Source organism: Diabrotica virgifera, chromosome 5 (genome assembly GCF_917563875.1).
Source record: "Diabrotica virgifera virgifera chromosome 5, PGI_DIABVI_V3a".
NCBI lineage: Eukaryota > Metazoa > Arthropoda > Insecta > Coleoptera > Chrysomelidae > Diabrotica > Diabrotica virgifera.
The window spans coordinates 219,217,441-219,232,798 of record NC_065447.1 but is presented as its reverse complement, the minus strand read 5'-3'; the positions used below and the strand labels follow the sequence as shown (position 1 = coordinate 219,232,798).

At 33.4% G+C, this 15,358-nt stretch overlaps 1 protein-coding gene across 4 annotated transcripts in view; it reads right to left on the bottom strand.

The window, feature by feature from the left end:
- Positions 1-203: 203 nt before the first annotated feature.
- LOC126884667 (frizzled-2) overlaps positions 204-15,358 on the bottom strand; it is a 404,908-nt gene continuing 389,753 nt past the window's right edge. For all 4 annotated transcript variants that reach the window (XM_050650737.1, XM_050650736.1, XM_050650735.1 and 1 more), the window contains one exon: positions 204-9,925. In XM_050650737.1, the coding sequence (XP_050506694.1) occupies positions 7,963-9,780 (1,818 nt within the window). In that variant the 5' untranslated portion in view covers positions 9,781-9,925 and the 3' untranslated portion in view covers positions 204-7,962. The remainder of the gene's footprint in view (positions 9,926-15,358) is intronic.

The window sequence follows — 15,358 nt, the reverse complement described above, 5'->3', positions numbered from 1 at the left end:
CTGGCTGCTGAAGTGTCACGAACAGGGTATATTTTTGTCTTATTACCCTGGCCTATTTCTGTTTATAGAAATGTCGTGTGAATAGCTTTGAAGAGACGGTGTCTCTTTGCCGTACTTGTCGCTGTATATAAAATTTATTTGTTTCATGCTTGATCATATCTCTGTAATTTTTAATGAAAGGGCCAGAAATAAAACACAAAGGGTTTAAATTCGAACAATAAAATATAATCATTAATCGTATACAATTTGAAGCATACAGACAAGTTACAGTAACTAACACTACTATACACGCAGTTACAAATAATATACTGTACAAGTTTTTTTCTTTAAAAAAATATACAAAAACAACTTTGTGCTCAGTCGAAGTTTGAATATTGTAGCATAAAAAATAATGTACAAAAAACAGTAAATATAGTTATAAAAAAGGAGAGAAACGTGTTAATAACTTATCCTTACAACCAAAGAAATGTGCGAATTATAAACATTTGATTTTTTATATATATAAAAATTTGATATGTACTACGGCTATTTATAATAAAGCTATTTTTTGAGTTCTGCATCTTTTGCAACATCAGAGTTCCAATAAAACGAATGAGAACTAGTACATTAATGAATAAATTCCATCAAATACCATTGTATTGGATGGAATCCATGTATGGATTCCATCCATACATCAAATATAAAATAATATTTGTCATATTACTCGTGAACACCAGAAATGTCTTTCGAAATTTTGCACATCTGCGCAGAGCACAGACAGGGAAAGTATTCAGAAAGAAAGAGATAGATGAACGTCGAGACTAGACTACTTGATTTTTAAAATGAAGTTTACAGGTCGAGTTTACTTCTTTTATTCTTTTACTACGGTAATTTCCAGTAATTTTGCTACGCATCAAGTGGGTGTACCGATTGTAGAATTTTCATTCCTAGTTTTGACAAAGTGTATCTAAGTAGTTTTTGCTTTTAAGTTTCTTATTTTAAACTTTGCAGTACCTGAGTGAAGCTCCAGAATTTTCTATTTCCATAAGGCTGTATTATTTGAAGACAATTTAACCATAATATGAAATATTGGTTGCTTTCAATCTCTAGATCCCAATGAGATTTTTGGCTGGCTCTAAATTTTAGATTTTAATATATTTGTGTTTCTATTGAACGTCTATTTTCTCAAAAGTTGCAAGAAATGTCGAACTCTATGGATACAGTGAATCACGTTTTGTTCCTTACATACAATCAACAGGTTAACTATGTTATTCCCTATTAGTATGTGTCTGGTTAGCAGCCTTATTTTTGATACAATATGTTTCATTTGCTGCTTGTATATCTATATACAAAAATCGGTTACATAGACGGTTATAAGTACAAAAGATTATGGGGTTGGTACCAAAAAGAAATCCTAACGTCTAACAAGAAAATCTCTACAAGAATATATATTTACATAATATAAGATCCTTTCAAAAAATTGTCGTTTCAATCACTCATCTTGATACCTCAATGAAATGTAAATCTCCATTCCAGTGGATGGTCCCCCGATAACGTTTATTATGGCACAAATATGGCTATATTATTTTACTTCTTTTACCCACAGACTTCCATTGAATTATCAAATGCTCATGCGTCTATTCACAGCACTCACTAGACAATCAAATAAATTTTTAATCCATCTGAATTGACAAAAAAACTTTGGTACTTGTATAGCGATTCCAATAGATGTCTGTATATGCACTTAATAACTGTCTCAATACTGTACAGCATAAGTAAAAGTAAGCGTACAGTAATGAAAAGATATTATTGCTAAATCCTCACAAGAGACTTTAAGGATCAAATAGTACGTACAGCCCTTTAAGAGAGGTAAACAAAGTTGCAGTCATAATATTTTCCTATGTGAACCTTCGACTTTGAAAACTAAAAAATATGAACTTAATCTTAATGTAGATCAAAAAATGGACGATTGTATGCTAATTCAATTATAGGATATGTATTTGGATAATCCGTAATATGCAAGTGTGATTTGCTAATAAAATTATCAACATCAAATATTTAATATTTATTTAGAAGAATGCTAATAATGAAGGCAACAAATGGAATCATATCATTTTGAAACAAACGATGGCTTTTTAAGAGAATTTTAACCGGACTGGAAAGAAGATCAAGGATGCTGTACAAAGACCAACTTCACCTTTAAGTTGGTGTGAGGAAGAAACTAGGAAACAGACCGGGTGACTTGGTGACTTAAATAGCGACCCAGCTCTCAAGTAATCTTTATGCTCGAAAACATGATAGATGACATGGAAATTAAACATACCTCAGATGTATATATAAATAATATAATGTTTATAGTGAGACCAGTTTTCCATAAGCACTTTTTTGTCATGAGAACTTATACTAATATATCCAACAGAGCTAGGCAACTTTTCTCGTGTTGCCAAAGGGTCATAGGTAAAACCTGTTACGAAAACCAAAAGTTACTGGCTGGTTATACAGTTCTGTGCAACTAATCTCATCACCCTACAGACATATGTTCATGAATACCACATGATTCCTGAATAGTACAGGGACAGCATTTTTAGCTCTGATAGGTCTGTGTCTGCTGTGTTTGTATAATTCAGCGGTAGCCTTTATAGCTATCCTGAAACTGAAAGCCAACTACACATCGATATCTAAGGTTGAATTTAATAATCACACAAATATCACTAGGACACTAGGGTACAGAATTCCAATCGGGATTTAATTGTTTTAATGGGGATCTTGGATAGACGACAAGATACAAAAACCTTTACAGCCTTAGTGAACACAGTACGGTGTTCTGTGTTGAAGTTTTTGCACTATTAGTCTAAAAGTCTAAACCGATACGTTACGAAGTTTAAAGGGAATAGCTAAGAGAGGTCTAAAGCTAAAGGGAATAGCACATAGCTAAGAGAATTATTAATATTTAAGCTGAAAGCCATAATATTATTATGGCGGTAAAAATTGATCAAGTAAAGTAAATTTACCAAATCAAATCTGGTGAGTAATTGCAAGACCCTCCATAACAGGCTGGTAGAAGGCAACAATATGTCTTAAGATGGTTGCTGGTGCATGAGGGGGTGCAAGGGAAAGAACAAAAAGACTAGTTAACAAAACGAGGCTGGAGAAAAACCTTTATGGGCCCAAAGCCGCTCTGTAGAGTGACTAAAGACGCTGCAAGATATGAGGTTCAAAAATGGTTGGAAAAGAGTTATCAAAGTAAGTGGTAATCCATAAAAGAGCTAATCCATATAAAGAAATTTATATACAGTATCACTGGAAGAGTCGCAACCTGACAAAGCGCAGTAAGCGAAAGCTATAAGGAAGTTGCAGGTTTTCGTTGAAAGCAAGGAATTACCTGGTAAAGTTTAATGGAGGACAATGGTCTTACGACTCAGTACCAAAGACTTTTGAGTCTTGCCTAAGAACAGAACGAAAAAAAAAGAAGTTATACGAAAAACTTTGCGAATTCTACAAATAAGGACATAGCTTATATTTTTCAAGAAATTCTACCGGAAGTTCCAATGTGTATTTTCTGAAGCCATATTTTGATGAGGATGTAAAGAGGTATACCGGTAGGTACTGTGAAACCATTTGAGACAGTCCTACACGGTAAAATGCGTATGAGAAATCTAAAATGTAGAATCCAGTACACGTCGACTGCAAAATAAAAACAGCTATAAATATCAAGTATCTGAATTTTATTATTTGTTCAGGAAAACAGCAAAAATCACATGCAGGAGCGGTAGTACTACTTATTTCCTTGGTCTTGTAATGATCTACCTAAGTTAAACCTAATAATATTACATATTTATGGAATCCTTGTAGATCATTTTTATGATTACAGTAATAGATATTACTAAGTACCAAAATTTGCTTGTGTACTCGTTTGGACATATATTATTAGTACATAGAACCTTACCATTAAAATTTTAAAATAATTTTATTTACGTATTTATCAATCACTTGTGGTAGATCCTCAATGAGAGGAGAGTATAAATTTTGAACGTACAAGAGAAAACAACCAAGTCGTACGAACACGATGATATTTTTAAGAATGTTGGTACCCTGTATACCGCTTTTTTAACTTATTTAATATTATAGGACTAATCCTTTGTAATTTCGACTCGGTTTTATATTCTCTTGTACTTTTCGTTAAATTTAGCCAAAGGTAATTATTCTGTTACATGATGCTTCAATTACCATTGACTATTTTGTAAAAGACCACCATTTGGTACAATCATTTAAGAACACTTTTGATTAAGTAGGTATTCTTAAAATAGCGAAGCATTCAAAATATTCCGCGATTCCACAAATAAGAAAATATGAACTGAAGTTTCGAAATATGAAATTATTACTTCAAACAAACATAATGTGTCAGTTGTCATATTCTGTCATATGTCATAATCTGACATTACACATAATCTGGCATATTATGCGGTTCCTTTGACATTGTTTGAGCAAATCTAAATCCCCTTATATAAGCAGAACCAAAATAATTGTACCAAATTTTGAGCAAAAACTACAAAAATTCACAATTATATAAACACTTTCATCACATTTACGTGTAATTTCAACTCTGTTCAAAGAAAATGAAGACGCTAAATTTAAAGAAGGTTATGAAAACAGTAACATAGGGCATTCCAAGATTTTGACGTTTATGGCACCGCTGGGAGTCAACCATTGTATTTGTTTATATTTGTACCACATTTTTTCTTAAGTTTTTTAGCGTTAACATTTTTTAGATTTGGTGTAGTTTTTGGTTGTAGAAGTACTTGAACGACTTTAGTTTTAAGCAGTGAATAAATAAAATTTGTTTATTCACTCATATTTAATATGAGTGAATATTTTTGAAAGTTGTTGGTAGACAATACAGATGTTGCTAATAGGTACCTACAAGCAATATATTGGCAATATAAATAATGTAGGTCCATTTTCCCTTAAGGGGTCTGATTTAACCTACGGTGGAGACAGTTTTCCAAGCGTAAGTAACATGGACATAGTTATTTAGCATTTTTATAGGATGTTTTATAGCGTTTAACCATTGGTTTTGTCTCTCAGATGATAACTTATTTAGTTGTTTTATGCATAAAATGTAGCACTGATGGTAGTCGATAAAACTGAACTTTTTCACGATTACTTCTGATTCCACACTTCAAAACACAACAGAAATGCGGCATATTATCTTTTTATATTAATTCTTCCAGTGAAAATAAAATCAATCTTTGTACAAAACAACATTATAAAGAAACGCAACTAACATGATCTAAAACACGTTAAAAACTGATAGAATAACATTTATGTTTGCGTCCCAGCCGCCATATTGATTTAATTTTGACAGCATGTTGGAATGCCCTATTAGGATATTGGTTGTGTATTCAATGAGTAAAACTATTTACAGCTTTTGGATGTTATCTCCTATTAACTACGTCATGGTTAGTGTAAAATAACAAAGTATCTACTTATTTTTGAGTTAAAGAAATCATTTAGATTTAAAATATGTAAATTTATACATCTGAGTCAGGCTATTGAGGGTTCCATATTTTTTATATGCGCTTTCGTTACATGTTTGTTGAATGTGGTAATTTTTCTGTGAATACTACATCACTGTCTGTTGGAACTTGGTGATTTGGTAAAAAGAAAATATACCTCGTTTTTAAACTATAGTCCGTCCCACCTTGACTTTAGAGTATAGGGAACATAGACAATGCAGTCCTTATTAGAGTTTTTTGCGCGGTGATGCCGATTTTATCAAAAATAATTTGTAATCTAACATTAGAGAGATTAAATTAAAACTGTTTTAGAAAGGAAATCTACAATTTTAGGATCCATATGCGTAATAACTGTAGTATATCAAATAAACTTAAACGCATACGAATCCTAAAGTTGTAGATTGTCTTTCTAAGACAGTTTTAATTTAATCTCTCTAATGTTAGATTACAAATTATTTTTGATAAAATCGGCATCACCGCGCTAAAAACTCTCAAAAGGGCTGAGTTGCCTATGTTCCCTATACTGTTAGTTAAGGTGGAACGGACTATAGGAGGAGTAATTCAAATTTATCACGCCGTAATGCTTGTTTGTAATTGGTCCAACCGCAGGCAAGTCTACTCCACTAAATTATGAAATTTTTACACTATTGACCTTTATGAAGACACTATTGGCATTTAAAATTCATAGGTTAATAAGCTATATCGGCGATTTTTTGCGTTTTCTACGCTATTTTTCTACGCTGCAAATTTTCAATCTGCAATTATATAAAAACTGTTGTTTTTAGAACTCTTTTTTTTTAGAAGATCAATCTGGGGATTTTTCTGATGACATTATTGGGTGTGAATCTGAGTTTACTCCTCCTAATTTAAAAACAGAGTATAGTTAATGTGAAAATGTTTGTTTCATTTAGGAATTGTTGCTGTATTTCTGAACCAATTGGTCAGTAACTTTTATAGGAATGATTGTTCTGAGATTAAAAAAAGATTTAAATGAAAAACTGTTGGTTCAAAGAAATATCTAAAAATTCTTTAGCATGGATTCAATGGATTTTATTTATACTGAACTATTATAAGTATATGACAGTTTCGTTATGTATGTGAAACGTATAGTTCAATTGGTTTCATGACATCTCGTGACGCGACAGTTCATAACTCCACAAAAATGGTAACGGACAATCCATAACTCGTTAATTCGTAACAGCGACATTTCGTAACATTAGTAACAGCGACGTTAACTTTAAGACACAATTTTCAAAATATTTCTCCACGAAATATGGAATGTGTTAAATAGTTATTTTCCCAACAAGTGCAGAAAGTAATTCTTTTGCGCACGCGACTGCAGTTTGCCGAACGACGCGAAGCGGGAGTTCGGCAAGCAGTCGAGTGCGGAAAAGAGACTTTCTGCAAGAGTTACGAACAATATTTTTTCTAAGAGTCTTTAAAAAATGACCAAATCTTAATGAATTAATTTAATTAATATGAAAATACATACACAAATTAATTCTTTGACAAGGTTGTCAAAACCAAACTTTCAATATAATTAGTTAGCATGACGACGATCTTGGTTTCCATGACGATGATTCAAAACGACTGTTATTGTCTATCGATTTGACTATCGAATATTATGTCAAAATAATTTTATTTCATCGAATTGTCGCGTTAATTTCATTAAAACAGGAACACAATAAGATGTATTTGAAATAAATTAGTAAATAATCTCTAAATATTAGTTTATTGCATGTATTATAATTACTTTAAGGACATATTAACATATCTAAATTAACACGCGTGCGGAAAAGTAAAAACCGAGTGCGGAAAAGTAACACGCGTGCGGAAAAGTGAAACTTTCTAAACTAAAATGCGTGCGCGAAAGTAGACATTTTTTCACGCTCGTAGAAAAAATGTTTATCCTAATGCTGCTTCGTTAAATTAATAAACATAATTTCAACTGCAACTGTAATAAAAGTTTGTTTCCACGTTAACGAAAATAAACAGAATTCAATTTTGACTTTACGAATTATACAGTTACGAATTGACGGATTACGAATTGTCCGTTACCATTTATGGGGTTACGAACTGTCGCGTTACGAGATGTCTTGTCACGGGTTTCATTCGCCTGACAATTTAGCTAGTTACGAGACTATAAATGTAAAATATTTTAGTGAGCTTTGAAAAGAATTGTAGTATAAAATGTGGAATCCCCTTTCAATAAAAATAAATCCTCATGAGTATATAACCCTTCACATTTATACACTTATATTCAATAAATAAATATATAACAAAACTAGGAAAAATTTTCTGTACAAAAAAGAAGTGTCCGACTTGGCACCGGCGAAGACTAGAGAGCTGTGACCATATCTCTGGGCCCCCAGGCGGTCACTCAAATGGGCCCGTAATTGCTTAACGAAGGTCCAGAACCTTGGGGTGGATGGCTCACGATAACAGGTGCGGCCCCTTCTCCCGCTTGTCATACGTGACTGAGCGGTGGTTGTTTCAAGACATGGTGGTGGAGATGATGCTGGCTGGCAGAGGCAACACTACCAGTGGGACCGAGAAGAGAAGCACTACCTGGACCGGCCATTAGAAAACCGGGCGGGGGAGGTTTGTTTCGGTTCTTGATCAAAGCTGCGTTAGCTCCCGACAGATCTGATCTTCCTAATAGTCTTCTTGAGAGTCTTCTCCACGAATCGACGGTCTTTCCCGACCAAATCCAAACCCCTGAAGTAATGCCTACAGCTAAGGCCATGAAATATTTGAGCATTAAGACAGAGTATATAGGCCTCTCCTTCATGGAAATTACGTTAGCAGGACAAGTACAAGCTAGAGATTTCATCCATTCTTCATGGAAAGTGTTTTCATACAAATGGCAACCGATGACTATTGTAGCAGGTACAGTATATAATACGCTAAATATTCCTATGCGAATCATCAGCTTTTCTAATTTGTCAGCTTTGGAACCAGCTCCAGCACCTCCTTGCTTTTTGATAACATTTCTTATTCTAAACAGCGAAACAAATCCAGCTAATAGAAAACTAGTACCAAGTATTAAGTAGACCACCAAAGGAGCCAAAACAAAAGTCCATAAGTTATCCATATTCATATTTCCAACGTAACAAATGCCAGAGACTGGGTCTCCATCAACTGCCCCCGAAAGTAGCACAGCTAAAGTTTGGAAGGTAGGGATCAGCCAAGCTGCTATGTGGAAATACTGAGCATAACTAGCAATCGCTTCGTTTCCCCATTTCAGTCCAGCAGCTAAAAACCACGTAAGAGATAGAACCACCCACCATATGGAAGAAGCCATGCCAAAGAAATAAACTAATAAAAACACAGCTGTACAAAGACTCGGTCCATTCGAGGTATACTTGATAATGCTTCCGTCGCAGGCAACTTCTTCATGGCCCACTCCTACTCTTATTAAGTATCCGACGGATACCAAAAAGTAGCATGCAGATAAGAATACTATTGGTCTCTCAGGGTACTTGAACCTTTCCGTTTCTATGAAAAACGTGGTAAGTGTCATTAGGGTGCTGGCGGCGCATAGACCTGACCACAGCGTTATCCATATGGTGGCGAACTCCTTTTCGTCTGGGTTGAAGTACGTTTCCTTGCAAGGGTACGCACAATTTGCGATGCCGGCGACGCTTCGATTTATGCCTAGTTGCATTTCTCTCCCCATGGAGACGAGGGGTTGTTGACATTGACATTTGCACTCTTTTCTTTTTGGATCTCCTAGGGGAACTGTGCAGTTTTTTGAACCGGGTTTACAGGGTTTCATTGATTTCCGGTTCGACTTGGGTGTAGGAGTTGACGAAGCATTGTTTTGAGCAGGTTGGTCCATGCAAAGGACATCTCCTCCTTGCACGGGAAAATGATCACATTCCATCCTTTCAGGCCATTTAAACCCGTATTGAGTCATGATGGGTTCACAGCCAATTCGCGCCCTAGTACAGATACCTCTACAGGGCGGTAATGGTTTGAGAAAGTCTTCTAAACATATGGGTGCGTACATGGAGCACAGGAAAAACTTCAGATCTGGTGAGCATCTTATTTCTACTAGCGGCCAGAACTGGTGGACCTCTAGACCAGCTTCGTCTTGAGTCTCGTGGTTGAGCTCGTTTGGCATTCGAGTGTAGTTGTATCCTATTCCGAGGCACATCGGTATGGTGATTTCTTCGCATCGTCCTTCGGGCTCGGAAGAAATGACCGAAGAACTGGCTAGACTTGGAAGTGCTGCTAGAATGCACGTGAGAAAGACCACGAGATAGGCGCTCGTGGTTTTCATAATGACAGTGTTTTCATTCACTTATTACTATTATCAGACTTGTTAACTTGTTTTAACTTCTAGAAGGTATCTACAGGCTATTGAAGATCAGTCGATTGAATCATTATTGCTTCAGGTGGTTTTGACTTCGAGATATGTCCATGATCTGTAACAAAAGAAAAACAATATTAGAAAAAAGTGTTTTTTAAGTTACTAGTAAATTAAGTAATGTGTTATTAAATAATAACTACAAGATAATATATTGTGCTTTATGTAGATACTGTATTTTATGTAGATCTAAACGGTTTGATATATTAACATAATTTAAAACATAGCACATATTTAATACAGAAGTAAAATTAGTATTTCCACTCTGGAAATCGTTGTCAAAAATTGTTTTAATTAAAAAAGTTTTATTTGAACATTGCGCGCAAAGCATAAACAACTTGTTAAGTTGGGTTATGATTTTCAAACCGGTTTGGAAACTTGGCCTCGATCTTGCAGGCAATACCATGCTCTTTAGTTAAAAAAAAGTGAGGGTGTAGTTTGGGCTCTCGGAATATCAAATTCTGGTTATTTTGAGTATTTTCGTATTAATTCATTATGCGTTTATGTACTGTGTGTTGTGTGTTTATGTATTATATGATTGTGTATTGTGTATTGTATATGTATTATGTATAATTGTAATTGGTATATTCTTGTTTTTGACATCTTTTAGTATTGGTAACCAACGCCTGCTACATTCTGATGATAGGTTTGCGATTTCGACTAGAGCCTTCGACAAAGGAAGGTACACTTGAGTCCACGAGTCTTTACCCGTGCGTCATTAATACCTGACGAGATAAAACACATAATTTTTATCTAGCATCATTCTCTTCCACGCATGAAACTAATGACAAACCAGCTACCGCCTGTTATTAAGTAAAAACACATGTTATTTTTATTACCTGGGCGTTATGATAAACAACAAAGGGGAAAGAGAAACGGAGATGGCAGAAAGATTAACTGCGACAAACCGGTTATATCAAGCAAATAGAAAACTACTAAAGAGTAAAATAGTGATCAAACAAACAAAAATGAATAATATAAAACAATAATAAGACCAATAACGCTGTATGCAGCAGAAACGATGACTACGACAAAAAAAGAAGAAAAGAAATTAAGGATAAATGAACGGAAGATAATAAAGACAATACTGGGTCCAGTGAGAATCAAAGAACAAGAGTATAGAAGGAGAACGAATAAAGAAATTTTAGAAGAATTAAATGGTGAAGATATAGTAAAGAAAATAAAAGTACAAAGAACCAAATGGCTGGGTCATATATGGAGACAAGGACCAGAATCAGTACCAAAAGCTATGGTATTGTGGCAACCAGGAGGAAAAAGGAGACTTGGTCGACCCAGATCGAAATGGTTAACTGAAGTAGAGGAGGACCTAAGAGGAGCAGGAATTACTAAATGGAAAGAGAAGGCAATACACCGGACGAAATGGAGACATATTAGTGAACAAATACAATGATCATGGGGACTGATCCACCCCGTAAAATAGATCTGGAAAGCGAAAGCGGCGAAACCCCATATGGGGTGTTAAGCCATATACTATACATGTTATTTTTATGAACGATCTAGCCTCAGTACATTGAAAAGAGATAGGTATAAAAAAAGACGATTAGGGATGTTTTCACATTTTAAGTATGTACCATTTCTGACGTTTTGGTTTGTTTACTTTTGTGGCTGTCAGTTTGTTGAATTTTTTGCTGTTATTTTGTCGAATTTTTGCATTTTGAAGGTTTTTTATACTATACAAACAGTTGTTTTCACAACTAATCTTATATTGGAGTTTTTATTTTACGATTAATTTTGACAACGTACAAAGCTAACCTCATTGTTGACACAGTTGAATGCTTGTGTTAAAGGTTCCGCCAAAGTGAATAAAATAACAAAAAGAAAATATGTTATCGAATTTTTTTATAAATTGTTTATTTATTTATTAATCGATGATAATAAAATAATTTATTAAGCTACTTCAAATGTAGCTGTAAATATGCACCAAAATTTTAAAGCAAAACTTAAATTTGACATTCTATTTATTTGATAACGTCAAATTTTATACTATAACCCGTGATCGGAATAATATCCACTTGCCGTTGTGTTTAGTAAATTTCCGACTTATTTCGTATGCTTTAAATGATGACGTACGAGTAAAGACTTGCGGATTCAACTGTACATTGCGGAACTTCATACTTCATTGGAACACATGCGTGGAATATTTAATAAAAATAAGCAAAGATGATAAAACATGATGATTAAAGTAAAAGATTAAGATGTTTGTATTATGCTTATCTGGAATGGAACCATGGATTCGACAAACCTGAGATAAAATCATTAAAAGTTTCTCGAGTCTTAAAACGAGCTCTGATAAAGTTATAAACGACAAAAGTTTACACAAAAAGGCATCGAGATACGAAAAATAATTAAGAACTCACTTTGCTAACTAGGCCTCTACTTAAATTTTGATCTAAATTCTCATGCCTCTATCTACACTTCTCCAAGAAATTAACGCACACCTTAAAATTGGTCATTTTGATGTCTCGAATTTCCTAAATTTATTGTCCGATTTTAGGGATTTTTTAATATGTTATAGCCTTATTCTATAACCATATCGCTGTAATAATATTGTTGCTAGACAGGTAAATTGCCATTGTATACCGGGTGAACCAATCAAACTGGGTTTTTTCTTAAAGTTCGCAACATCCTGTGGAATATTCTAGAATTTATAAAATACTGAAATTAAAACCTAACTATAGACTCAGGTTTTCTTAACATTTTGTTTTTTGATTCATTATATTATGTTGGACAATAAAAGAGTTAGGTACTTTGACAACTAGCCATGTTTTTCATTAGTATATCCTCATTTTCTGCTTAGTTTAATAAACAAGCCTAAAGTAGGCTACGAGAAATTATTAATTTGATAAATGTCAAAAATTGTTTACAGTCCAAAACTGTCTGGTTAGTTGTGAAAATTAGTAATTTATTATTTAAAGCTTCAATTAAGTCCGTAATTGTTTTTGTTGTTTGATGGAAATGGAACGCGCTACAAGGAATTTGGCCCGCCATGATTGTGTTCAAGCAGCGACCTTAGCGTGCGTTCACTACGGAGACCAAAGGATGGTATCCTAGCCTAGAGCATGGTACCGTACTCTTCATATTCGTGAATTCTCGCATTTAAAATAGTGTATTTATTTTACCTGACGATCGAAACTATATTATCGATCGCTATGTAAAATAAATGCATTACTTTAAGTGCGAGAATTTACGAATATGAAGAGTATGATACCATGCTCTAGGATAGGATACCATCCTTTGGTCCACCATTTGGATACCATCCAATGTTTTGCTAATCCACGGTAATGCAAGACCTCACGTTGCACGAACTGTAACCGAATATTTACAACAGGCAAATCTTCGAAATTTGTGTTAGCCACCACTTAGTCCAGATCTCAACCCGATCTAACATTTTAGGGACATAATTGGCAGAAAACTACGACAGCGTTTGCCACCTCCTAGAACCTTACAAGAGGTAGAAACAGTCGCTCTCGAGATTTGGATAATTTGGAATGATATTGATCTAGCATCTAGACCAAATAGCAAATCTCATTTGTAATATAAAAGTACATAATATAAGTATCTTTTTTATTATCGAACATAAGCGAATACATATATCAAAAAACAAAATGTTAGGCAAAGCTAAAGCCTAAACCTACAATTGAGTTTTAATTTCAATATTTTATAAATACTAGAATATTCCACAGGGTGTTCCTAACTTTGAGAAAAAACCACAGTATGATTGTTACACACGGTATACAATGACATTTACTTGTCTAGCAATAACATTACTACAGTAATATTCTTCAAGAATAAGGCTATAACATATTAAAAAATTACTCAAATCGGACAACAGGTTTAGGAAATTCGATACATCAAAAATGTTCCAATTTTAAGGTGGTGCGTTAATTTCTTGGAGAAGTGTACATTCTGTTATTTACTTTATTGTGCAACGGAAAATCTATTAAAAAGATAAAATTTGCGCTAAAAATGAAGAGCAGTTTGAGATACATAATATTAGTCTAGGCGCCAAATAGAGGTCACCGTGTCCTTTTCAATTCTGATGGACAAACTCGACGGTTTCTTATTCATTTTTGGCTGTTGATTACGAATTTCGAGGGTGGATTTCGATCCGAGTGGTTAAAAAATTGTTATAAACAATTTAATTGTTTATAAGGCTCTGGCTCATAAACTAAAAGAGATAAAAAAATATTTCAAATAAAATTTGTTCCTTAATAAAAAAAAACGAAGAAAAAAAACATTTACTAAACTTAAATCCAACAATTAGAACTCAAGATATTGTAAAATTAGTGCACAATACAATGTTGTTGTATTTTTATAATACATTTACACAATACATTTTTATAATGTATATTAAATGTATTTTAATGGAAAATAAGCAAACTATTAAAGTCGTCCCAGGAACGCAACTCATAAATATTGGCGATATCATTTTAAAGTCTTCTACTTTAAACTGTATAATATACGTCTGAATTGCCAATATAAATGAGTCAGATTAAATAAATTATTAGAAGATTTTTTTTTACTTAGCAACAACATTTTTGTTTATTTTAGTAGTATTTTGTATTTTGACAATGAAACCCGATTTGGGCTTCGAAACGTTAATAAAATCATTTTTTTGGTAAAATTGTGGCATATTTCCTATTAAAAATAGTTTATTGCACAATACAAAGTGCAAATTGCAAAATAAGTATTTTTCGAACCTTTATCGATCATAACTCGGCTTCTACGAATTCAAATGAGCCTTAGAGGATCTCATTTTAAAGCTTAATTAATAGGCTTGCAAATAAAGTTTGTTAAATTACTTTATCTTCATTTGTTTTAAAGTTATACCAGTTTGAAGTTATAATTTTCTTTAAAAAATTATTCATTAATTTGTTTATAAGGGTTTCAAGCAAATTTGAGCTATAAACCTTTATACTTTAATTAACAATAATTATAGAAGAACTCAAAAGAAACAATTTGAGCTTATGAAAATGTTCGTAAGTTTATTATTCGCGGATATCGATATATTGGCCAAAAATACACTTACGAACATTTTCATAAGCTGAAATTATTCCTTTTGAGTTCTTCGATCAGTATTGTTACTTAAAGTATAATTGTTTATAGCTCAAATTTGCTTAAAATGCTTATAAACAAATTAATGTACAATTTTTTTAAGAAAATTATAACTTCAAAGGGGGGAAAACTTTAAAACAAATAAAGATAAGGTAATTTAACAAACTTTGTTTGGAAGCCTAATAATTAAGCTTTAAAATGTGATCTTCTAAGACTCATTTGAATTCGTAGAAGCCGAGTTACGATCGATAAAGCTTCGAAAAATACTTATTTTGCAATTTGTATTGTGCACTCATTTTACAATATCTTGAGTTATAATTGTTGGATTTAAGTTTAGTAAACGTTTTTTTCTTGGTCTTTTATTAAGGAACAAATTTTATGTGAAACATTTTTTTATCTCTTTTAGTTTATGAGC